This window comes from Sceloporus undulatus, chromosome 2 (genome assembly GCF_019175285.1).
Source record: "Sceloporus undulatus isolate JIND9_A2432 ecotype Alabama chromosome 2, SceUnd_v1.1, whole genome shotgun sequence".
Taxonomy (NCBI): domain Eukaryota; kingdom Metazoa; phylum Chordata; class Lepidosauria; order Squamata; family Phrynosomatidae; genus Sceloporus; species Sceloporus undulatus.
In genome coordinates, this window is record NC_056523.1 from 194,057,326 (window position 1) to 194,081,721 (window position 24,396).

The 24,396-nt window shown below is 41.8% G+C and overlaps 1 protein-coding gene across 1 annotated transcript in view; it reads left to right on the forward strand.

The window, feature by feature from the left end:
- The first annotated feature begins 3,757 nt into the window (after positions 1-3,757).
- DENND1C (DENN domain containing 1C) overlaps positions 3,758-24,396 on the forward strand; it is a 42,794-nt gene continuing 22,155 nt past the window's right edge. The window contains exons 1-11 of the mRNA XM_042452232.1: positions 3,758-3,842; positions 7,428-7,492; positions 11,433-11,476; positions 13,758-13,807; positions 16,687-16,806; positions 20,532-20,601; positions 20,731-20,811; positions 21,282-21,365; positions 22,075-22,125; positions 22,591-22,701; positions 23,357-23,457. Of these exons, the coding sequence (XP_042308166.1) occupies positions 3,820-3,842; positions 7,428-7,492; positions 11,433-11,476; positions 13,758-13,807; positions 16,687-16,806; positions 20,532-20,601; positions 20,731-20,811; positions 21,282-21,365; positions 22,075-22,125; positions 22,591-22,701; positions 23,357-23,457 (800 nt within the window). The 5' untranslated portion in view covers positions 3,758-3,819. The remainder of the gene's footprint in view (positions 3,843-7,427; positions 7,493-11,432; positions 11,477-13,757; positions 13,808-16,686; positions 16,807-20,531; positions 20,602-20,730; positions 20,812-21,281; positions 21,366-22,074; positions 22,126-22,590; positions 22,702-23,356; positions 23,458-24,396) is intronic.

The following is a 24,396-nucleotide window of genomic DNA, read 5'->3' on the forward strand; positions in this document are numbered from 1 at the left end:
TAGCAGTCACTTTGAAACTGCCTGCTGCAACACATTTCCCATGCAGTTTCCCCATGGAGGCACAAAACCAAATCCGTATTGGCACACTCCAGGAGCCCCAACCAGGCATGTTCCATCTATTACCCAAAATACGTGAACAGGGCAGCCCTGAACAACACATCGTCTCCAGCATTGGAACACTCACAGTTGGTGCCTCCAAATATATGGACAATATCCTTGAACCATATGCCACCAACACTCCCAGCTATGTGAAGGACACCACAGGCTTTCTACAGAAAATACGATCTATGCACAACCTTTCAAGAAACACCCTCTTAGCCACTATGGATGTGCAATCTCTATACACCAACATCCCACACAAAGATGGACTATAAGTGGTCAGGAGCATCATTCCAAATGGGATCAGACCTAACTACCAAGATCTGCCAGCTTGTTCTTACACACAATTACTTCACCTTTAGTAACAATATATACCTTCAAGTTAATGGTACAGCCATGGTGCCGTGCATGGCACCACAATATGCCAATATCTTCATGGCCAACCTAGAACAACACTTCCTTAACTCCTGCACACAGAAACCACTCCTCTATTTTAGGTACATTGATGATGTCTTCATAATTTGGACTCATGGAAAAGATTCACTCAAGACATTCCACCAGAGTTTCAACAACTTCCACTCCACCATCAACTTCAGCCTGGAACTATCTACAGAACAAGTTCACTTTCTGCACACTGCGGTACAGCTACAAAATGAACATCTAAGCACCATACTATATCGCAAACCCACTGACCGTTACATGTATTTACCTGCTTCTAGTAACCACCCTGAACACAGCACCAGATCCACAGTCTACAGCCAAGACCTCCAATACAATCATATCCGCTCAGACCCCCAAGACAGGGATGCCAAACTCAAAAATTACAACAAGCATTTGTCAAACTACAGTAGCCACCACATGAAGTGAAAAAACAAATAAATAACACAAGACTTGTATCCAAACTGAAGAGAGAAAATGACAGAACCCCACTAGTGGTTACATACAGCTCCCAACTGGGACCTCTCAGACATGTCATCAATGAACTACAACCCATTCTGGACAATAATGCCCCTCTTTCACAGGCTCTTGGTGGCAGACTTTAACTTGCCTACAGACAGCCTCCAAACCTCAAACAGGTACTCACCTAAAGGAAGACACATGACACAGATGGGGGCACAGGTACTAAGCCTTACCAGAAACCAAAATGCCAACTCTGCCCACATATTTATCCAGGAAATGTCATCACAAGATCTAATGGCATCACCCATAATATTAGGGGGACCCTCCTTTGCTCATCCTCCAATGTGATTTATGCCATTGATTTATACATCAATGCCCATCAGCACTCTATTTCGGGCAAACAGGCTAGTCCTTGTGCCAGAGGATAACTGGACATAAATCAGACATTAGGAATGGGAACACACAAAAATCGATAACAGAACATTTCAATCTCCCTGGACATTCCATCTTAGACCTCAGAACAGCAGTCCTTGAACAAAAGAACTACAAGGGTAGACTGGAAAGAGAAACAGCAGAACTGGAGTTCATCCACAAATTACAGTCCCTCAGCAATGGATTGAACAGAGATAATGGCTTCCTGGCACACTACACACATTTCAACACTATCTGACTACATCCTCATGGGTGCGTCCTATATTCATCTATTCTCTTCATCACAGGCTAGTTCTGTTGCCAAACTGAAATTGCTATTTCCACACACAAAGGCTAGTTCACAATGCCTTTGTTCACAAATGACCACAGTTAATGCACAAATGATTTGTAATTCAAATTGGCATTCTCATACATCTAGAGGATATATAAGTCTGTCCCTGGCTTACCACGCCACCAAATGCAGCTGAGGAAGTAGATTTTAGTCTGTGAAAGCTCATGCTGCCAACTTCTTTCTTTAGTTAGTCTCAAAGGTGCTACAAGATCTCCCTACATACTACTGCAACACAGTTTGAGAAAACCTGTGGATACTGAAGGCGAACTGTCCTGATTATCCCTAAATGGTCGGCAAGTACTGTAGCTAGTAGAATCTGATTACCTAACAATCCTACCAATATAATTTCACAGTCTCCTGTTTTCCCCTTTGTAGGAAGTTTCTGCAACACCTATTATTACAGAAATGGGAATGATGGAACCCTCCATACATTGTTGGACTGTATATTTCTAGCCATCATTGTATTTTATTCTTGTACTGGCTGTGTGCCATAAATAAATTGTTGTTGTTGTAAATTTCAGAACTTATCACTACTGACTATCGTGGCTAGTGGTACTGGGATCTGCAGTCCGAGGGCCGCATTGTTTCCACCCCTGCTACTACATCACTTTATTGAAGAAGAAAGAGTATGGGAAGCTTACTTTATTTCTGAGGTTGGGTTGGTAGTTGTGTTAATCTGTTGCAACAAAAGCAACAACAAATGATCTAGTTTCACCGTAAAGGCTAATGTTTATATTTGGCATTGCCTATTGTGGACCACAGCCCACTTCCATCAAATGCATCATCAGATGACTCACTTGACAGATATTAATATACTGTACATTCCTAGGTGGGTGGATAATTTGGGGGAATAGAAATAAAAAAACATTACTATGTATTATTATCTCAACAATCATGTATTTAAAATAAATAGAAATTGAGAGGTAATGTGTACATCCTAGTCTAAATAAAAAGATTAACACATATAAGCTTATAAAAAGCCTTTGTGTAATCCACAACATATAGAGTTACATCTATTTTATTTTAAAACATTTCTGTGCCATTCATCAGACGCAGCATACCCAGGTAGTGTTTAAAAAAATTAAACTATCATATGTTTACAAATTGTTGTTCTGTGCCTTCAAGCTGTTTCAGATTTATGGTGACCCTAAGGAAAACTTATACTGTAGTTTTCTTGGCAAGCTGCTTCAGAGGGGGTTCACCATTGCCATCCTTTGAGGCTAAGAGAGCATAACTTGCCCAAGGTCACACATGGGTTTACATGGCAGAGTCAGGATTTGAACCCTGCTCTCCATAGTCTAACGCTAAAGCCACTATGCCACAATGGCCAAGCTGTTTCTCTCCCTTCCCTCTCCATCACACACACACAGACAGACCTCAGCCCCAACCCAAGCAGATAAGATATGTCAGAGCTAATAGTCACCAGAAATCAAAAGCCATTCATTACTTATATCTAGCAAGTATACAATAGCTTTGAGAGAGGGCAAATTTGTATAGTGGACCCTTGGTATCCACTGTGGTTTGGTCCCAGGACCCTGCATGGATATCAAAATCTGTGAATGCTCAAGTCCCATTGAATACAATGGCACAGTAAAATGGCGTCCCTTATATTAAATGGCAAAATCAAGGTTTGCTTTTTGGAATGTATACTTTTTGAAAATATTTTCAAACTATGGATGCTTGAATCCGTGGGTAAAACATCTGTGGATATGGAAGGGTGACTGTATAGCCGCAACTCTGCTTGATCCTCTGAATTGACTGTAACCTTAAGCTGAATGTTCAGGTGAGCAGAAAATACCAGAAAGGGACCAAACAACAACCAGCTCTCCCCTCCCCCTAGTCCCTGCAGCTCCCACTCTTGCAGTGAGCTACGACAGTCACAGGCTTCATACTTCCTCTCACAAAAAGCCACAAAAGGAAATACTACTTTAGAAATGCACCAAAGTGAGCTCTAGAGAGATTTTTCAGTCTTCAGGGCTTCAGTCTTCTGGATGGGTAGAGACTGCCTGTTTTGGTGCTTCTGTTAGATGACCATGTGAAGGAATGAACTGAAGGCAATGGGATCCCGCTCCCGCATCAAGTAAGGCCTTGGACTAGCCGGGTGGGTCAATCTGTCAAAATTGCTTTTTTGCCTGCAGTTTTCTTCAGCTCTAATGCTATGGTGCTGAAAAAGCAGTTCAAATATCTTATACGCTGGTCAGATGGAAAATGAAACATTTTGTGACTTTGGGTGGTTTGAGAGCTGTGGTTCAACAGGACGTCAAAATCCCTCCTCTCATAGCAATAAAACATGCTACCTATATTGAATGAGATCTCTTAACTGGTTATTGATCATAGCAACTGCTTAGAGAAGTGATTGCTAAATCAGGCTCAATATCCCTTGGAAACCCTAAGAGCTTCCCATTGAACCAAGGCTGCTAACTTTGGTTACTTAGGTATTTGGGTTGACCAGGGGAAGCTCTCAGTCTGCATGGGCATCACTAGGAGGGTGCAGAGAACACTGGCCACACCAGGTGACAACCTAAGGGGAGGTGACACCACTGTCCCCAAACATTTGTCTTTGGCAGGAACAGGGTGCGATGTTCCCCTGCATCCCTTTAAAATACTGAAGAGATGGTATGAGTCGGGTGAGGCTCATGGGAGGAGAAAGAAGAAGCCCCAGATTTTTCTTTAAACATTGAATTTTAATTTTTAGTGTAAAAAATTAAAAATTAATAATTTTTAAAATTATTTTTTATTAATACATTTTACCAAATTTTCACCTTAACCACATGAAACTATGTGCATGCAAATACAGTTGGCCCTTCTTATACACGGATTTCTTATACACAGATTCAAGCATCCACAGTTTGAAAATGTTAAAAAAAAAAGTATAAATTTCAAATATCAAACCTTGATTTTCCATTTTTTATAAGGGACACCATTTTGCTATGACATTATATTTAATGGGACTTGAGCATACACGGATTTTGTTATACATGGGGGATCTTGGAACCAAACCCCAGCGTATAACAAGAGTCCACTGTACATTTATGCTGTCATATGATATTGTAATTTAAAGGTATGATTTAAATTTTGCTAGTTGTTTATGCCGCTATTACCATTATATCCGGTGATATATGGGAATTACGATTTATGAGTAACATTAGTAAAAAATAATAATTACTAAGAATTCTGTTTGCTGTGGTATAGGAGGAAGTCAATTGGGAGGAGGTGACACCATGAGTTACCACACCAGTTGATGCTAACTCTAGTGACACCACTTTCAGCCTGTAAAAAGTCTAGGCCAGTTTGTAGTGAGATTGTTGAAGAAACAGTAACAATTACAATAGTTCAGACCTGGTAGGCAGTTTAGGTTGAGAACTGTTTGTGAGGCTTTTTACTGAGTCAGATGAAGCATTGAAAATGTACTTTTCTGGGCTAAAATTTTGCAAATCCCCTAGCCAGTGTGGCCACTGGGATTCTATGATCAGTGCACAGAAAGATGGATGAACTGTGTAAATAATATCCTTCTCTATGATATCCTAACATCTTCAAAGTTGTGTACCTCCAAACTTAGTGACCAGTGGGGTGCCACAGGGTTCTGTCCTGGGCCCAGTGCTATTCAACATCTTCATCAATGACTTGCGAGAAAGAATTGGGGGCCTGCTTATTAAATTTGCAGATGACACCAAATTAGGAGGTAATACCCCAGAGGACAGGATCAAAATTCAAAGTGACCTTAATAGATTAGAAAGCTGGGCCAAAGCTAACAAAATGAATTTCAACATGGAGAAATGTAACGTACTGCACTCAGGGTGGAAAAATGAAATGCATAGATATAGGATGGGTGACACCTGGCTGAATGAAACTACGTGTGAAAGGGATCTGGGAGTCCAAGTAGACCACAAGTTGAACAGGGACGTAGCTAGGATTTTAGGAAGGGGGGGGGGGGCCAGACAAAGGGCCCCCTTTTAAAAGGGGGTTTGAGTGGGGGGGCACAGCAGCACACACCTTTCATTTTTCTAATGGAAGGGGGGGGTCCGGACCCCCAGATCCCCCCACCCCGGCTACATCCCTGAGTTGAACATGAGTCAACAGTGTGAAGCAGCAGTTAAAAAGTCCAATGCGATTTTAGCTGTGTCAATAGAAGTATAGCATCTAGATCAAGGGAAGTAATTGTGCCACTCTATTCTGCTTTGGTCAGGCCTCACCTGGAATACTGTGTCCAGTTCTGGGCACCACAATTTTAAAATGATGTTGCAAAACTGGAGTGTGTCCAAAGAGGGCAACTAATGGTGAAAGGTCTGGAAACCATGCCCTATGAGGAGAGACTTAGGGAGCTGGAGATGTTTAGCCTGGAAAAGAGAAGGTTAAGAGATGATATGATCGCCCTGTTCAAATATTTCAAGGGGTGTCATATTGAGGAGGGAGCAAGCTTGTTTTCTGCTGCTCCAGAGACTAGGACCCGGAGCAATGGATGCAAGCTCCAGGAAAAGAGATCCACCTCAACATTAGGAGGAACTTCCTGACAGTAAGGGCTGTTCAACAGTGGAACACATTCCCTTGGAGTGTAGTGGAGTCTCCCTTCCCTGGAGGTCTTTAAACAGAGGCTGAATGGCCATCTGTCGGGGGTGCTTTGATTTTGAGTTCTTGCATGGCAGAGGGTTGGACTGGATGTCCCTTGCGGTCTCTTCCAACTCTATGATTCAAATATTGTGCTGTTCAGAGAAGCTGTGGTTGAGGACTATGTAGCCTTGAATATGTTGTTAGATTGCAACTCTCATCTTTCTTTAACACTCCAATGTTGGGACTAATAACAATTTAAGTTCAAAACATCTGGAGAAGGATATGTTCCTTACTAGTGATTTAGACTGAGGGGCTATATATGTTCCTGTATATCAGGAGTACAGAACCTCCTGATGTACTGGACTATGGTGTCTTAGCATTGTCCATGTGGGCAGGAACATAGCCAAGGGGGGGGGTCTTGGGGTCCAGACCCCCCCTTCCATTAGAAAAATGAATGGTGTGTGCTGCTGCACCACTGCGCCCAAGACCCATTATAATGGTGGCACTTAGTCTGGACCTCCCCCTTCCTAAAATCCTGGCTATGTCCCTGATGTGGGCTGTGGCTGATGGAAGCTGATATCCATATACAGTACTAAGAATTCCAAATTATATAGAACTGAGTTTTCCTGTATCATTTTAGGTGACCATCCTAAAGTGTAGCCAGGTCTGGCTGGCCATCCTAAAGTATGGCAAAAGTATTGAGAACCAACACACAAGTGGGTCCAGAATTCATTTGCACTTTGTGGGTTGTGCGGCACCATAACTGGATCACACATATTCCTGAACTAAAGTGGATCACACTGGGAGAGCTGATATTACCATTCACTACATAATAATTGAAGAAAGGAGAAGAAACAGACATTTTCAATACAAAGTCACAAGTGGATCTCATGTTTTTTAAACAGGCATGGAACAGGTTGGCATTGGAAAAGTTCTTCAATGCCACTGTTACAGACCCTGTGAGGCCAACTGCTTCTGCATTTTGGAAAGGACCCATAGCACTGACATCTAACCTGCTCCTGCCATTTATGTGGCTCCCAAGCCTGTTTTATTTTTGTTTGTTTTTTGCCTGTGCCTAAGCCACCTTTGGATCCATTCCTGATTCTTCTCTCCTTAGGGAAAATCCACAGAAAATATTTGATCTTTTCTTCGAAGCTGCTTGTCCAGTGCCTGGAGATGATGGTGAGTTGTGACTGAAACAGGCAGAGTTACTTTTGCACTCATATTACTACTCAATTATCATTACAAAACTATTTTATACAAAACTCAATTATAAAAACTATCCAGAGCAATGCAACCCTAAACTATTGAGAACAACTGATCTGTTTTAAAGTACACATGGACCAGGAATGTATCTGCTTTTCAAGGAGAAGGACTTACTCTATACATGTTCAGAGGTGCTCTGCCCTTAGATGTGACATTCAAAAAATGACTAGCAGAACCCAAATCAACCAGGATAACAAAACTAACCCAAGAAATAACTTGAGCCCCTTCCAACCATGAAGGTAAAGACAGAGAGCAGGGGGGTGGAGAGTCACTTACAAAATAATATCTTGAATGACTGTTGGGTGGTAATTGCTAGATAGGTATGCTATATTTCATGCCTCGTTGCAGGGCCATCCCAAGACATTTTGCTGCTTGAAAGACAAAAAGCAAAGTTGTGCTATCCAAAGAAGCTGGTTTGCATGCAAAGCCCCACCCCAATTGTGCTTGGAAACAGAACAAGACAGTGTGAAGCTCTTTCATCATCTCCTGCCAGCCTTTCTCCTTCCACTGCATGAATTGGTTAGTTTGTGAATACTGGGCATGCAGTCTCATGCATTCCTGTCTAGAGACCTTGTCTGAATCCCAAGTGCAAGATGGCTGTGGATACTCAGTGGCATATCTTTAAAATGTGCTTGTACCCATTCCATTTACAAAAGCAACTTGGACTGGCAGTCAAACCCTGGTGATAAGATAGCATCCTCCACCATACCTGACAGCAACACAGCTAACCTTAGTGGTTGCAGGCCACTCAGCACACAATTCTTGCTCCATCATCCTACTGATGCTTCGCAGCATCTTCCACTTGACTCTGCCTAAGGGTGGGACCAGCCCTGTTCAGTATGTGAGGTTCATGCTCTTGTCTTTTGCAGGATCTAAAGCTGGCTTAAGGCAACAATCTAGTCTCCCCCATCCATCTGCATCCTTTCCAGTTCCATGTGTTCCTATTTAACAGAGACAGTAATTTTGGCACCCTCCCCTTACTTCTTTTGATTTTCTTCAGAAGGCTTGAGGTAGTAGTTGGGTGGCTGTTAAAAATAAGAAAAAGAAGGGAAATGGGAACTGCTGTTTAAGTTGTGCTATCCAAGGAAGCTGGTTTGCATGCAAAACCCCACCCCAGTTGTGCCTGGAAACAGAACAAGACAGTGTGAAGCTCTTTCATCATCTCCTGCCAGCCTTTCTCCTTCCATTGCACAAATTGGTTAGTTTCTGAATACTGGGCATGCAGCCTCATGCATACCTGTCTAAAGCTCTTGCTCTGAATACCAAGTGCAAGAGGGCTGTGGGTACTTAGTGGCATATCTTCAAAATGGAGGTGTTTTATGTGGTTATTTTCCATGCCTTCCTGAGTGTTAACATTAAGAATGGCCATTAGAGCTGAGCATGCCAACTCCTGGCCCAGATTTTAAAACTGCATTTTGCAAAAGATAATTAAGGTCATAGGCCTCATGGTTCAGTGAACACGGCACTGATATCAAGTGTTATTGCTCTAGAATATAGACTCACTTTCATTTTCTTTTTCCTCTGTTTTTAAGGCTTTGGGCAAATATGAAATGCTCCAAGGTAAAAATGCATATAGAGGGGCTTATGACAGTGTGGTTTCTTATTTTGGGGAGAGACAGAGGGGATTTGTAGAACTCAGGAAGGAAGAACTTGCAGCAAATGATCTGTATTGTATCCACCACTAGTCTAGAGTTTCTCAGTGTTTCTGTAGCATCTATGGCCCGCTACAGACCTCCCAAAAAGGGAGGTCTGCCAGCACCTTTTCCCCCCCTCAGGGAAGCCACAGCCGCCAAACCGCGCTTCTTCCCTGCGGAGAAAAAAGAGCTGCTCCAGTTAAGCTCAAGTGCGCCAATGGTGCACTAGTGACATAACTGGTGTGGCGCAACGTGCAGACACTATGTATACATAGGGCGCCGCCATTGTTACGGCACCACACCATACTAGGGTTAGGTACCATGCAGTTGCCATGCGGTCCCTTAACCCTAGTACATTGCCAGCACGGTGCATTTGGCCTGTCTGGACCGGGCCTAAGTTAGAAAGGGAACTGCACGCTGTCTAGCATTTCACAAATAATAAAAAGTGAAACATGCCTTCTAACATCATATTCTCACAGTGAGGATCACTCTGCTTTCTAGCAAAATGTCCCTTTGTATTGTTCTCTGCAATAACCCACTGTGTCCTGGTATCTGGTGAAATAGAATTTTCCATGTCTTCCTGAGTGCTAACATTGACCATTACACATTTGCTTAGTAAACTGTTTGATTCTACTGTGGAGCCAACTGTACTTATTATAGTTTCATCCCAAGCTCACTGGCAACATGTCCTTATATCACCTAAATATCCAGTTACAGAGGGGATAGAACATGGAAAGCTGCTTTATACCAGGTCAGATTATTTATCTCCCTGGCCTTGTATTGCATTATCCTTACTGGCTGCAGTTCTCCAGGGTCTCAGACAGATGCCTTTTTGTATAACCTGCTATCTGATCCTTATAAGTGGAAATGTGTCATCAGTTGGACCTGGGCTGTCTTCACAGCAGATTCTCTGCCACTAAACTATGTAGAGCTCTTTCAGGGAAGCAGTATACTGATACTTTGGGGCCAGTTTGCAAACCAGTTTAAAAGGTGGTAGTTCGCACTTGTGCTTGTTTTTCCTGACCCAAATTCAAGGAAGACCAGTGCAAATCCCTGGATTTTCCAAGAGCGAGTCCGAAACACCGGGTTTTATCAGGGTGCCACCAATAGGAACTTGCTCCCAATCCCATTCAGGACATCCAGGAGGGAGGGTTTAATGTGCAGAGGGTGGATCACACCCACCATTTTGCTCTCTTCCTGCCAGCCAAGGCCATTGTTTTTTCCTCTTGGCACTTGGTTGTAGGAGTGAAAAAAGCAGCTCCAGAAATGCAGCCCAGCTTTTTTTCTCTTCTGCCAGTGATTTAGTCCCCTTATCTGCACTGATGTCTGATTCTCAGAGTTCACCAAAGCCAGGGAGGGGGTTCTCCTGGGAACATCATTAGGCTGTGTTTTTTTTAAAAAAAAATTTGACAGCTTATGCACATATGCACTAATGCATGGCTACAGTAGACAGCACCTTTAAATACTCACATTATCAGTATGACAAAGGTGTGCATGATTTGCTTGACATTTTTTAAAAACACCCTATCAGGGTTTAGGAGTCATTTTCCCCTCTTTCCCAAGAAATAAAACCACAGCAAACTCTGCTCCCTAGGTGGTGCAAAGTAAAGCTCTCACACACATATTATATTGCTGAGAGATTATATTATTGTTATATGGCTGACCTCCAAGGCTAACCTATTCCAGGGTTCCTGCTAAGGGTTGTTCTGAGGGGCTTGCCGTTGCCATCCTCCAAAGCTGATGGGAGGGGGGAGGATTCCCCCAAGCAGTGTGACATAGATGTGCAACATTGGATTGACAGTTTTTGAAATGACAGGTCCATTTTAAAATGATATAAATGGTAATGTGAACTTCATCAGGGTTAAATTGCCATGGAGAGATTTGATCGGGGTAAACATAGTGGGAACTTTGATTTGGTGTTGCATCATCGAATCTCCCCGGTTCTACTCATCACAAAAACGTTAGTGTGAACGGTCCCTTTGCATCTATGGGTGGGCATTCACATTTGCTGTTGTCAACATTCTGGGAGTTGTGCTATTTTTAAAAAGGCAATATTTCCAAGTTCTGTTCTATAGAGAGGATCCTAGGCTTCCCAAGCAGCTGGAGCAGTGGACTAGAGCCTTATGGCTCATCTCAAACAAGCCCTGCTTCCCTGTCAATTCATTAGAAAAAGAATGTATCTGAATGACATTAGCTGATCTCTGCTCTCTTTCTCTGCACAGATCCTCAAGTGCTCAGACAGTTCCCGCTGGAGTTCGATGACCAGGTCTGTCATCTTTTGCAAGGTTGTTCTCACTAACTTTGCCATTCCCAGTTGCTTAACATCCCCAAATCACTACAGGGATGTGCTAGAGTTGCCACTGTTTCTCTGCTTTCTATCTCTTGGCTTTAAAAACTACATGTTATGTTTAGGTACAATACAATAGTTAGCCAGCATTCTGTAAGATCCACAGGCTTACTGTTAATGAGATGTCCTGCTGGTGAACATGGCTTGTTTTTCCAAACTGCTTTTTCTTGCAAGCAAGAGTAGCTCAACCATAGAGTAGAGCAACTTACTTGTAGATGGCTAACTTAAATTTCTTCTGGACCATAGAATCCTACAGACTGGAAGTGCACAGCATCTCCTTTCCTTCCCAAAGAGATCAGATGGTGGGAAGAGTGATTTTATTAATATGTTGGCACTGAGTTTCAGTGGCAAACTTTTAGTGGAAGCACCCTCAAATGTTTCAAGTTCTAAAAAACAGGAGGACATATGTTGCCAACTCCTAGGCCAAATTACCTAGAAAGTCTTGTCACTTGAACCAGGGCTCCTGCCTCTCAAGTGACCAAGATTCATATGCCAAGAACAAACACTGGTGTGCAATGCTGGGTTGTAAAGGAGGTAACAAAACACATCAAGAATCTGGGTTTGGTTATGAATTTATTTTTCTTTCCTTTCCTCACCCTACCCACCCAATTTGGCAGTCTTAGCCATAGAATATTGTTTGGCAACTCATAATTACACTGATAGGAATATGAAGTTATTCAGTAGCAATAATAGGTCTTGTCTGCTCTGACCAAATGAAACAGCCTCCCTGCTTGCTTTTCGCAGGGAATCTGGACAATGCAAAGCTCAAACCCCGGTTCTGGTGCTAACAGATCAGATGATGTCCAGCATGTTCAGCACCGGAACTGGGCTATAACCCTCTCTTGTAACTTGTTTTAAAACTTTACTTTTTACTCTGGATCTTCTGGGAATACCTCTGTTCCAGCTCAGGGTCAGCTGTTTGAAATACGTCCTGCCACCACCACATATCACTTAGTCTGAGGTCAGAATGAGGTGCCTAGCCATGTGATCAAGGCTGGACACCTTGTTGTGATTTCAGAGCAACACAACCTGCAGGTTGCTGTGCTGGGTGGCAAATGTGAACAGCTAGTCCTGTGCCAGAATAGAGGACCAGGTAATAAGGGCAGGTTGGGCAGGCTGAAGCTAGGATACTCCGGGCTGCCTTAGAAGTATCCTGGTCCATGCAGACAAGGCCATAACCACAGCCTTATATATAAACCCACAAAGTAACTAGCCTGAAATTTTTTAAAAAGCCGTGACAAGTAGCCTAGAGTGAACTTCTGTTGAGTGAACTTGTAGGGAAGGATGAAGCTGCCAGACAGACTTCCCCTTCCTTTGTGTCTGGCACAAAAACCAAATAGTGGACTCAGGGGAGAGATAAAAATTCATTCCTTCTCCTCCTCTGCCAGATCAGTCTCTTGCCTGCTGAAACTGGCTCTCTGGTAACCTATTAAATATAAGACTGCATAAATGACACAGAAGGCAATAAGATAAAATATTGCACAGTGTCAAGGAGAGTTTTGCAAGAGTGGATGGGTGTTCTGGAAATGATAGAAAAGCCTGGGGTAACTCCTGCATCCCCAAGCATGCAGATAGAAAAGCAGATAGTCTCGCACACTTTATAAGAAAGCCATGCTATGTCTGGGAGGGAGGGACACACTAACCTTTTGTCATTAGACAAAAAGGAGTAGTGCTGCAAACCCATATATAATGCAGATGTGGACTATATTAGCGGCTCTTAGTGCCAGTTAACATCTGTAGAAAGTTAACTTGGTTAACTTTTCTTATCAGTTTCAGTGGGGCTTAAATGTGAATGACATCACTTGGAGACAGGACAGTTGCAGCCAAATAAGCTAAGAGCAATAAGCCCTCTGAACTAAGACTAACTTCTTAGTCTCCAAGGTGCTACAAGATCCTTTTGCATACTGAATGCTATGTCTTTGAATTGTACCACTATGGAAAGCACCAAATTCAGCTGGATGTAGTGGCAATCCATCAGGCAATTTAAGACGCTTACACAGGTATAGACAGACATCATCTTTCTGAATCCTAAACTTTGCATACTAATGTCTGAGAATGCATGTTATGCTCTACTTGCCCAAGGATTTTCCTTGCTGCCCTGTTTGATCTAAAGTCTTTCTCTAGATGCTTAAATGGGAGACCTAGTGTTAAGCCTGATGTTTGCCCCATAATAATAAGGATTCCTTTTCTTTCCCTGTAGGAATCAGTCCAGATGCTGCCCAGGTTTTGCTTCCCCTTTGATATTGAAAGGTACACAAAACCTTGCAAGGATAATTTATGTGACATATTTTACATTGCTCTGCTTACACTTAAGATTGCCAGTTATTCAACCATGTACTGCATCTATGCCCTGAGCAGAGATTTGGTGAACAGAATTTCATATCATGTATACAACTTTGCTTGTTAATTTCTTCTGGTCATTTTTCTATCAAAGGCAAAAAGAGAGTTAGGCAGGATTTCTATTTTTCTTTTTTGGTCAGTTGGCAACAATCACCCAGCTACGCCATGCACAGAAGGCACCACTGCCGTAACAGCTTCCCATTTTCTAACTGCTAAGAACAACATGTTGGAGACTGAGATCCCTCCTTGTGTAACAAGTTCCCCACTGCCATCACTTGTGTAACATTTCCCCTTTTCTAGAATTAGATGTGTAGAATTTTGCCTCAGCACAGGGATTTTCTCAGCCTTTTTTTGACTGTTATATACCCACCCCACCCCAGCATCATGGGGTCATCTGTTCACACATACAGCTACATCATGTGCTCTCTTCTTCCCATTACATACCGTCTACTGTTTCAAGGCTGAAATCACAAACTATTCTTCATTAATACATTTTGTATTTGAGGTGATATGAAACCTCTGAGATGGTTCTTTATAACCAGAAACTTTTCACATGGCATGTAATAATCAAGGACAAACATGAATGGATAATGTCTAAAACTGGGGAGTAATGGTGGTTCGGATGTTCTCTGACATCTTGGAGGTGACATAGTTTGTCTGTTTTAAAAATGCAGATAAATAAGATGCTAAAAATGAAAGCATGAAGAACTCAGTGGAACAAAATATTGGTCTTCTGGGCCATCTGTTGTTGATCTTAAATCCAAAAGCAAAAAATAAAATAAAGTCTGCATATGAGTTTAATGAAACTCATCCACTGAAGAGGATGCCAGAGTGTCTCCATATGATTCATTGAGCAATGTTGTCTTCTAATCAGGCTCTGTTGGAGAAAGAGAATTATTCTGTTTAATCAAGTTGGTTAGTTCAGTCACTCCACTCAGGATGAATGATCTTCATTAGACTAGGTCTAATGGTTTGACATTGCAGGAGACTGAATCTTAGAAGGAACTTCTTGACAGTAAGAGTAGTTTGGCAGTGGAATTAATTACCTAGAGAGGTGGTGGGTTGCCGTCTCTGGATATCTTCAAATGAAGCCTGAACAAATAAGAATAAATATAGTTGTTGTTTATATTTGTTGTTATTTGTTGCATATATCCTTTTGTCTTTTGGGTTTTTTTCTTTTTTGTATATATTTCTGTCTTTTTTTAAAAAAAATCTTTGTATGCAAATTTGAAATAAAAATATATATCTTAAACAAAAGGAGCCTGGAACTCTACTTGCTAGAGATGCTTTAGCTGGAGATTCTGCATTGAGCAGGGGGTTGGAAGCAATGGCCCATGAAATCCCTTCCAACTCTGTGATTCTATGTTTCTATGTAGTCAAAGAAACATTTTTTCTTTACTTCTGTTTAATAACTGTTCTGACTTCTCTCCTTCCATCAGGGGACTCCTCCAGAGAACACCAAAAGGAGGGAGAAGGTTCCTTTGTGGACCAGAAGTAGGAATTGTTTGATCCTCCCAATGTCATTAAACTGAAACTCCCAGCAGCTCTAGCTGGCATAACCAGTGATGAGGAGTGCTGGAAGTTGCAGTTGATCCACCTTTGGAGGGCAACAGAATCCTCTCCTATCTTGGATTTAAACATGCTAAAAAGTAAACATGTTTGGATGCAAGAGAAAAGTTTATATGCTACATTTAATTCAAAAGCTAGTGTTACACAGCTGTTATAATTTGGGAAACATGGATGTAAAACAGGAGCGGGCAAAAGCTGTCCATGTACTGGTAGATTAGAGAATTATGGCAACCCTACAAATTGGGAAGGCCTTCCCAAAATGTTTTTAAAGCAGTATGAAAATCCTAGACTCCACTTAGTGCATGTTGAGCCTCTACTAAGAACAAACAAATTCTGTAAAGCCAAATCCTGTCCATTCTCTCTTGAATAATACAAAATGATTTCAAAGTGCGCCTCCAGCATGGAACAGCTGACCCAAACCATTTTGTACCCCTCTGACACCACATTTAATTGTTTGTTTGATTTTTCTCCTGTTTTTCTCTCAGGGTGAGATTTAAAGTATTTTACAACATAATTAAAAAGCTTTCAATATAACAAGCCTTAAAGCATATTAAAATAGAAATGAATTCAATTATATTATTAAAACAATTTTAAAACATAGGCTAATAATATATAATCTGTAGAATATGAAACACATTAACTTCTCTCTTTCTTGGCCACTCTGTCTGTGTGTATATGTGCCTTGAAGACTTATGGAGGCCCCATAGATTTCATAGGGTTTTCTTTGGCAAGGAACAGTAAGAAATAGTTTGCCAGTTCTTTCCTCTGAAATATAGCCTACAGAATCTGGTGTTCCTTGGTGATCCTCCATGCAAGTCCTAAAAAGGACTGATTCTGCTTAGTTTTTTAAGATCAGAAGGACCAGGTGCTTTCAAGGTAGTTAAACTTCTGTATACAGACCTGTCTGTATTCATATACATATATTTCACAACTTAAGTAGACTTTTTAGATTGTAAGCCTGAGGGCAGGGAACCATCCAATTAAAAAGATTGTATGTACAGCGCTGTGTAAATTTACCGTGCTTTATAAATAAAGGTTAAGAAGAAGAAGAAGAAGAAGTAGTGTCGGCTTTGTACTTTTGGAAAAGAAGGGAGCATATCCAGTAATCAATCAATTAGCACAGAATATAATTAAAGAATGCCCTTTTGTTTTAGATTATTTATTGTATTCTCCCTGCTGCCCATCACAGCTTTCACACTGTTCCTCCATTCCCTTTTAAGGGTCCTGGAAACCCCCACAGTCCAGCACTTTACTTTTGCACTCACCGACATGGAAGGCAAGCAGCGTTTTGGTTTCTGCCGGCTGTCCATAGGCTTCCATACTTGTCTGTGCATCCTCAGGTATGACAGTTCATTTTTGTCTCACCTTCTTTCTCAGGTAGGCTTTGACATGTCTCTGACAGCAGCATTCTTCATTACTTGGTAATCTGGAAACAGAGTATTGATGTAAAGGTCTACAAGTCATTCCTTTTTTTCTAGACTTCTAGGGCTTGGAAAGGTTACTTTTGGGGAACAATAACTTTCAGAATCTGCAGCTAACATGGGCAGTGGCTAGGCTGACTGAGGGATTCTAGTTGTTGTCACCTAAAAAGGTTACTTACACAAACTCTGAGTACTTCTTCCTGCTGAGCAAATATATTATGTGATGAAAGTTCAGAGCTCAGTCTCTTAGTTGCTCTTCAAAAATTAGATTTTAGATCTTGTGGGAATAAGAATGGATTTCATTATGCTTTTCTAATCACCAACTATTGTTGTAATTTCTAACTTATGCTGACTCTAAGGTAAACCTATCATGGTGTTTATGTGGCAGAATTTGTTCAGAGGAGGGGTTGCCCTTGCCTTCTGCCGAGGCTGAGAGAGTATGACTTTTCCAAGGTCACCTAGTAGGTTTCCATGGCAAAGCAAGGAATTAAACCCTGGTTTCTGAGTGTCCTAGCCCAACACTCAAACCACTACAACATGTTGCCTCTCTTCAGCACAGAGGAATGTCATATGTAATTCCACTCTGAATTTTCAGGCAACTGTCAGTCTCTTCTCAGATTCTGTTTTTAGCTACAAACTATATAAAGTAGTCAGTTGGACAGGTTGCTGAATCTTATTTCAGCCATGGTAATAGGACAACCTAGACAATGAGGAAATAAAAATATTTAAAGATTTCTCACACCTTGGATTAAATATTGATCAGAATGGAGATAAGTGAAGAGATAAGAAGAAGACTAGGAATGGGAAGGACAACCATGAAAGAACTACACAAGACATTTTGTTGTTGTTATCCACCCTTGAGTTGCTCTCAGCATATGGTGACCTGTAGATGAGATGTCTCCAAGACTCCATATGCTCCACTGCTCTGCTCAGGACCTACAAATTCATACCTATGACCTCCTTCATAGAGTCCATCCATCTAGCATTGGCCTTTCTCTCTTTCTGCTTCCCTCCACCCTTCCTAGCATTACTGTTTTTTCCAATGAGTTGTGCCTCCTCATGATGTGGCCTAAGTATGGCCATCGCAGTCTAGTCATCTTGGCTTCCAGAGAGATTTCTGGTTTGATCTGCTCTAGGACACGTTTGTTCGACTTCTTGACTGTCCATGATAACCTCAGCACACTTCTCCAGCACCACATCTCAAATGAATTAATTCTCTTACCAACTCTCACATCCATACATGGCAATGGGGAACACAATGGCTTGTACGATTCTAACTTTCAGGCTCAGTTGTATGTCTTTTCATTTTAGGATATTTTCTAGTTCTCTCATAGCTGCCCTCCCCATTCTTAGTCTTCTTATCATTTCTTGACTGCAGTCCCCACTCTGACCAATATTTGATCCCAGGTATGAAAATTATTTTACTATTTCTTTTTCTATTTCCTCATTGTCTAAGTTGAATCTGTGTAAATTTTCTGTGGTCATGATTTTTGTTTTCTTTATGTTCAACAATAAGCCTGCCTTTGCACTTTCCTCCTTGATTTTCCTTAGTTCGGTAGTTGTTCCAAGTCTGTGATGTTTTCAGCTACTAGTATGATGTCGTCTGCATAGCTTAGATTGTTGATATTCCTTCCTCCTGTTTTCACTCCTCCTTCTTATGTGTCTAATCTTGCTTTTCACATAATATGTTATGCATACAAGTTGAACAGATAGGGTGAGAGGATGCAGCCTTGTCTGACCCCTTTGCCAATTGGGAACCATTCTGTTTCTCCATGTTCTGTCCTGAGAGTGGCCTCCTGTCCAGAGTAAAGATTCCTCAGGACTATCAGATGTGTTGACACTCCCATGTCTTTAAGGGTGTTCCATAGTCTTTCATGATCTATGGCTGGAAACACAAGACATTAAAGAGCAAAAATATACAAGTGAACACCAAAATTAGACTCATCCAAACCTGATATTCCCCATCACTATATATGATGTGAGAGCTGGACAGTGAAAAAAGCAGATAAAAAGGCATTCAACTCATTTGAGATGGGGTGCTGCAGAAGAGTGCTGAGGATACCGTGGGCAGCCAAAAAGACAAACAAATGGGTCCTTGAATAGATCACGCCTGAAATTCCCCTAGAAGCCAAGATGATCAAATTTTGGCCGCATCAAAAGAAGGCATGGCTCATTGCACAAGACAATAATGCTGGGGAAAGTGGAGGGCAGTAGAAAAGAGGAAGACCACACATCAGATGGCTAGACTCAATTAGGGAGGTCAAGGGCACGAATCTACAAGACTTAAGCAGAACAGTGGAGAACAGGGGATCGTGGAGATGTCTCATCCACAGGGTCGCCACGAATCAAGGCCAACATCAATAGGGGTGGGGGGGTGGGGCAGAAATCTTCCACTGCCTTTGAGGCAGTCCAGGAGAGTCTATGCTGTCTTTCAATGTCTTGCTTATGTGATTTCCCCTCAGTCAGCTGCTGCCTGAGCCAATATCACTTCAGTCTGCCTAATGTTAGGGCTTTCCCAAGATCAATTAGATGAGACAGTACCCTAGAGCAGACTCTGGGGCCTTTTATGTGCCAAACATCAGGTGAGTGGATTACAGCTTCTGACTCTGAGCCTGGATGCCCAGGTTTCAGCAGTGGCCAAAGGTGCATTTACACAGTTAAAACATTTGAGCCAACTGGACCCATTCCTTGGGACACCAAATCTAGCTACACTGACACATGTTTTGATTACACCCTGTTTGGACTGCTGTAACTCACTCTACATGGGGTTACTTTTGGAAACTCTTACAGGTCCAGAATGATGCAGCCAAAATGCAGTTATAGGGAGCATATTATTCCCTTGTTGAAACAACTTCACTGCCTACCAGTTCATTTCTGGGGACAATTCAAGGTGCTGGTTATGATCTATAAAGCCCCTATGTTTAGGACCATACTATTTGAAAGACTGTAGCTCCTATAGGAACCTAACAGAACCCTAAGATCTTGGGAGGAAAGTTTTCTCTTGGTCCACCATAATCACAGGGTCAGTTGGTGAAAACGCAAGTCTTCACAGTGTCTGCTCTCATCCTCTGGAACTCCTTCCCACTTTTTGTTGCAGATATAAACCTTTCTTTTCAAGCAGGATTTTAATATGTAATGGCACCCAGAGAGCTTCTTATTGGACTGTTTGCATTTGTCTATTTTTAATGGTTTTACTTTATTTTATTTTATTACTTTGTATGGTTTAATTATATTTTTAACTTGTTATATTAATGTGGTGTTTTTATTCCTGTTTTAATATTTTTACCAGTTTTAATTATCTTTTGTGGGTCACCTTGGGTCCAATATAGGAGAATTAAATGAGGGCTTCTTCAGAGGCCGTAGGAACATATGCAACAGGGATAAGACACCTGTGACTCTCCAGATTTTCTGAACAACAGTTCCTATAAGTCAAGGTGGACCTGGAGGCCAACAATATTTGGAGGGCCTTGATGGCAGAAGTAAAACCTTGATCCATTTCAGCTTAGTAGCAGTTCCCCTGAACTGGAAATGGGCTGCTAAGAGTCTTTCTCAGGTCTGAAAATGGCAGAGAGTGAGAGCACAATCTTCCTCACCCAAACATGTGCTTATGATAAATGGGTTCTCCGTTGCTTCTTTTTTTGCAGCTATTTGCCCTGGTTTGAAATTTTCTACAAGATCCTGAACTACATTGCGGATAATTTATTCAAGAAGCAGGTGAGGAAGAGAATTCTGCAAGTCTGCATCAGAACCTGATAGGAGTCCTCTGTTACCATCTTGCCCTGTATCCATGCTATTTTTTTCCATCCAGAGACTGATTTTTTCCCCTTTTACCTCCACCACCAGTTGATGGAACTGAATGAATTCTTGTCAGCACTGCATGTCCACCCTGTGCCTGACCTCAGCAGTCCTATCAGCCTTGAATTTGTAAGTACTGTATGTTTTCAAACAAGTATATGGAGAGGCTGCAGATTAACAGGTGGTAGTCCTCCCTGCATAAAAAAGATCTGGTGGTGGGAACAGTTTCATTCCCTAAGACATTAGAAGTTATTACATACTCAAGGAAGAAAACAGAGATGGGACACCAGGGGGATGCTGAAAGTAGCTAAAAGTAGTGAGTGATTTTTAAAATATATAAATTTTGATTATAGAATTTCATGGTCCAAAATATACTTTAAGAGATACTTGAAATAACAGCTTATGCTACAGCAACATTTGGTCAGTTGTTTCCACTGCAGCAAACTAGCACAGCTACTCCTTTCCACACAGAAAAGGCAAAATTGTAACTCAAAAATACTTTTTAATATTTTGTGTCTGTTGCCACCCGGGTTTTTGGCTTGGCAAATCCATCAGATCTTTCTGAGTTCCTTTGTAACCACTTCTGATTGTCTTTCAAGGACCCACAGCTGACCAAATTGAAAATTTCCACTGAGAAGAATCGGAACTTAGAAGGCAGGAGCCAGGATCCTGGGACAGCCCTGGTGAGTCAGATGCCCATCAGATGTAGGCTTAAACCAGTGGCTGTTAGCCATGTAGAATTTCCTCCATTTTCCTATATGATGTCTGCTCAGCATCTTATGTACCAGTAAATAGAAAAGTTGATCAGAATAGGTTGTACCACTTCAGACTGTGGGTGTGATAAATCCACTGGTGCCTCTTGGCATCCCTGTCAATGGAGCAGTGAATCTAGTTCCAGCCTGCACTTTAAAGGAACTATCCAAGAATGATCATGGATGGTACCCCTTTCATAGGTTCAGCATCCTTTAAAGTTCAAACTAAAACACAGGGCAGAGTTAAACATCTCTGCCTTCCAACTGTAGAGGAGCTGTAGAAGTGTTGAGGGTTAATGTTCTGAAAGGTCCCAAATTTGATCTCCAGGTCAGACTGGGGAATCCTCTGTCTGAAATCCCAGGGAGCTTCTTCCAGTCAGTGTCTGACTTGCTATAAGGCAGCTTTCTATGTTTCTAATCAAATCATCACCAACATCTCCTAAACAGTTCATTTGTTCAAAAAATACTTTGATAGTTCAGTAGGAAATTACCTGGTATAATGTATTATTTGGCCCCCAACTAACCTTGCTAGTCAGTTCTGGCTTGTGGCCAATATTGCTTCCTCCATTCATTTTGCTTCATTCATCCACCCATCCTTCCAGCATGGCCTGATCATCCCTTCCTTTCTTCTCTATTCCAGGCTTATTTCATTGCCCCTGACCACGGTAAACTGCCAACCATCCCTGAAAATGTAAGTCATACAGTGTTGAGTTTATCGTAGTGCTTTGAAGTAGGAGGTTAAGATTAATATGGATCATGTTTCTTCCCTCAAGGAAGAGGTACTGTATCAACTCTCATGGCTGTAAATATTATGCTTTTAAAGTTGCAAGTATGAGGTTCTGGGTGTGATTATTTTGTTGTGTAAAACACTCTCTATATGCTCAGAGACCTGAATAGAAATAGATCCAGAGTCTCAGCACAATTGGCATAAATTTGGGCATGTTATGTTGCTAAGGGGACAGCAGAAGCCATTCATGCCATGCTATTGCACATCACACATGACTAGGTATGCTTTTGTTTTAGATTAATTTAATATGTTTTCAGATGGTTGAGATTGCCCTTACTGTTTGAAATTGATTTTTTTATATACCATTCAGAATCGTGATACAGGCCAGGATATAGGTATTTAAATCAATAAATGTTCCCCCATCCCCAGCGGAATCTGACAGAGTTTGTTGTGGCCATGGATGTGAACAACATGCTGCGTCTATATGCAAGCCTGCTCCATGAACGAAGGATTCTGCTGACCACCAGCAAGCTGAGCACGGTGAGGGCAAGGGGCTGGAGAAGAGGAAAGGTCAGGTACTGGAAGAGCTGCTTCTGAGGCTCAAGCCCAGAAATGAAAAGGGCAAAGACTGGAAGCTTGGTTGGGCAGCTGCCTGTAGGATGCCAGTGCAGACATCTGCCACAGTGTGGGAATTGAAGGCTCTTCCTGGAAAATCTGTGGTGACAGGTAACTTTTAAAATGTGTGTTAAGGGGAAGGATTAACCTAGTTCTGGTATGGAATGTGCCGGATGACATCTGGACTGCTTGCACCAGAACTGGGTTTGGGATGTATGTCATCTGAACAGGATGATCCCAAAAGAGGGGGAGAGGATAGGCCTTTGGCCTTTGCAGACAGCCTAAGACACCTAAAGCACCTGAACCATTCCAGTCTGTTCCTTCATTCATCGTTGAAGAGCAGTCTAGGAACCAGCATGGCATAGTGATTTGAGTGTTGGACTATGACACTAGAGACCAGGGTTCAATTCCCAGCTCAACTATGAAACCCACACTCTCTTAGTCTCAAGGGAAGGCAATGACAAACCTCCTCTGAACAAATCTTGCCAAGAAAACCCCATGACAGAGTTGCCATAAGTTGGAAACTACTTGAAGGCACACAATGCACGCTAACAAAAGGCTTGTTTCTGTCTTACTACAGCTCACTGCTTGTGTGCAGGCATCTTCTTCCATGCTGTATCCCATGCACTGGCAGCACATCTACATCCCTGCGCTGCCCTCACATCTCCTGGACTACTGCTGGTGAGTGAGTCTTTGTATCTTCTGTGCTGAGCAGGAGAAAATGCTGGAAGCAGCAGAGGTATCCCAAGGAGCTTGAAGTCAATAAAAATGTTCTGGTATCAAAAGCTCTGAGGAAAGGTGGTGTCATGGAAGCTTAGCTAGAGGAGTCATTTAAGGGCCAGATTATAGACCATTTAGCAAGCAAATTTTGAAAAATGCATATAGCCAGCCTGTAAAATACAGTAAATGAACTGCAAAAGAGTTGTCTTTGCTCAGTGGTAGGGCACATGTTTTGCATGCAGAAAACCTTCAGATCAATCCTCAGCCTCATCAGAAAAGACTAGAGAGAAAACCCTGTTAGTCAGTGTTGACATAGGACTGGAGGGATCTCAATGGGTCTAAATCAGTGTAGGGCAATTTAGTATATGTGATGACAGAGCAATTTCCCAAAGCAGCCTCAGTGATGAGGGAAAGGCATCCTACTTTATTTTATGGTTATCCTTCTTAATTTTAATTCTTCTTGCCTTGAATTGCACAGAACCATTCCCTAGCATTGGAACAAATCCTAACCATCACCACCATCAGAGGAACATTTGGTGAGGATGTGGGAGAAACCCTTCTCAGTGGATGCTCCCAGTCGGAGGAACTCCTTTCCTCATGAGGCTAAGCCCCCTCTCTTCAGTAGCCAAAGACTTTTTTGTTTACATAGCCCCCTGACCGTTCTGCTGTCTAAGTTCTTTGAAGTGGGATGTGCTGTATTTTACAATTATTTTTATGTTTTAACTGCTGCTTGACATGATTGTTTATTTAATGCTTTAAAATATTATCCATTGTGTTTTAATTTGTTTTGTGAAGTTGCCTTAGGTCCCATATTGGGAGGAAGTTGGGCTATACGATAGATAGATAGATGATAGATAGATAGATAGATAGATAGATAGATAGATAGATAGATAGATAGAT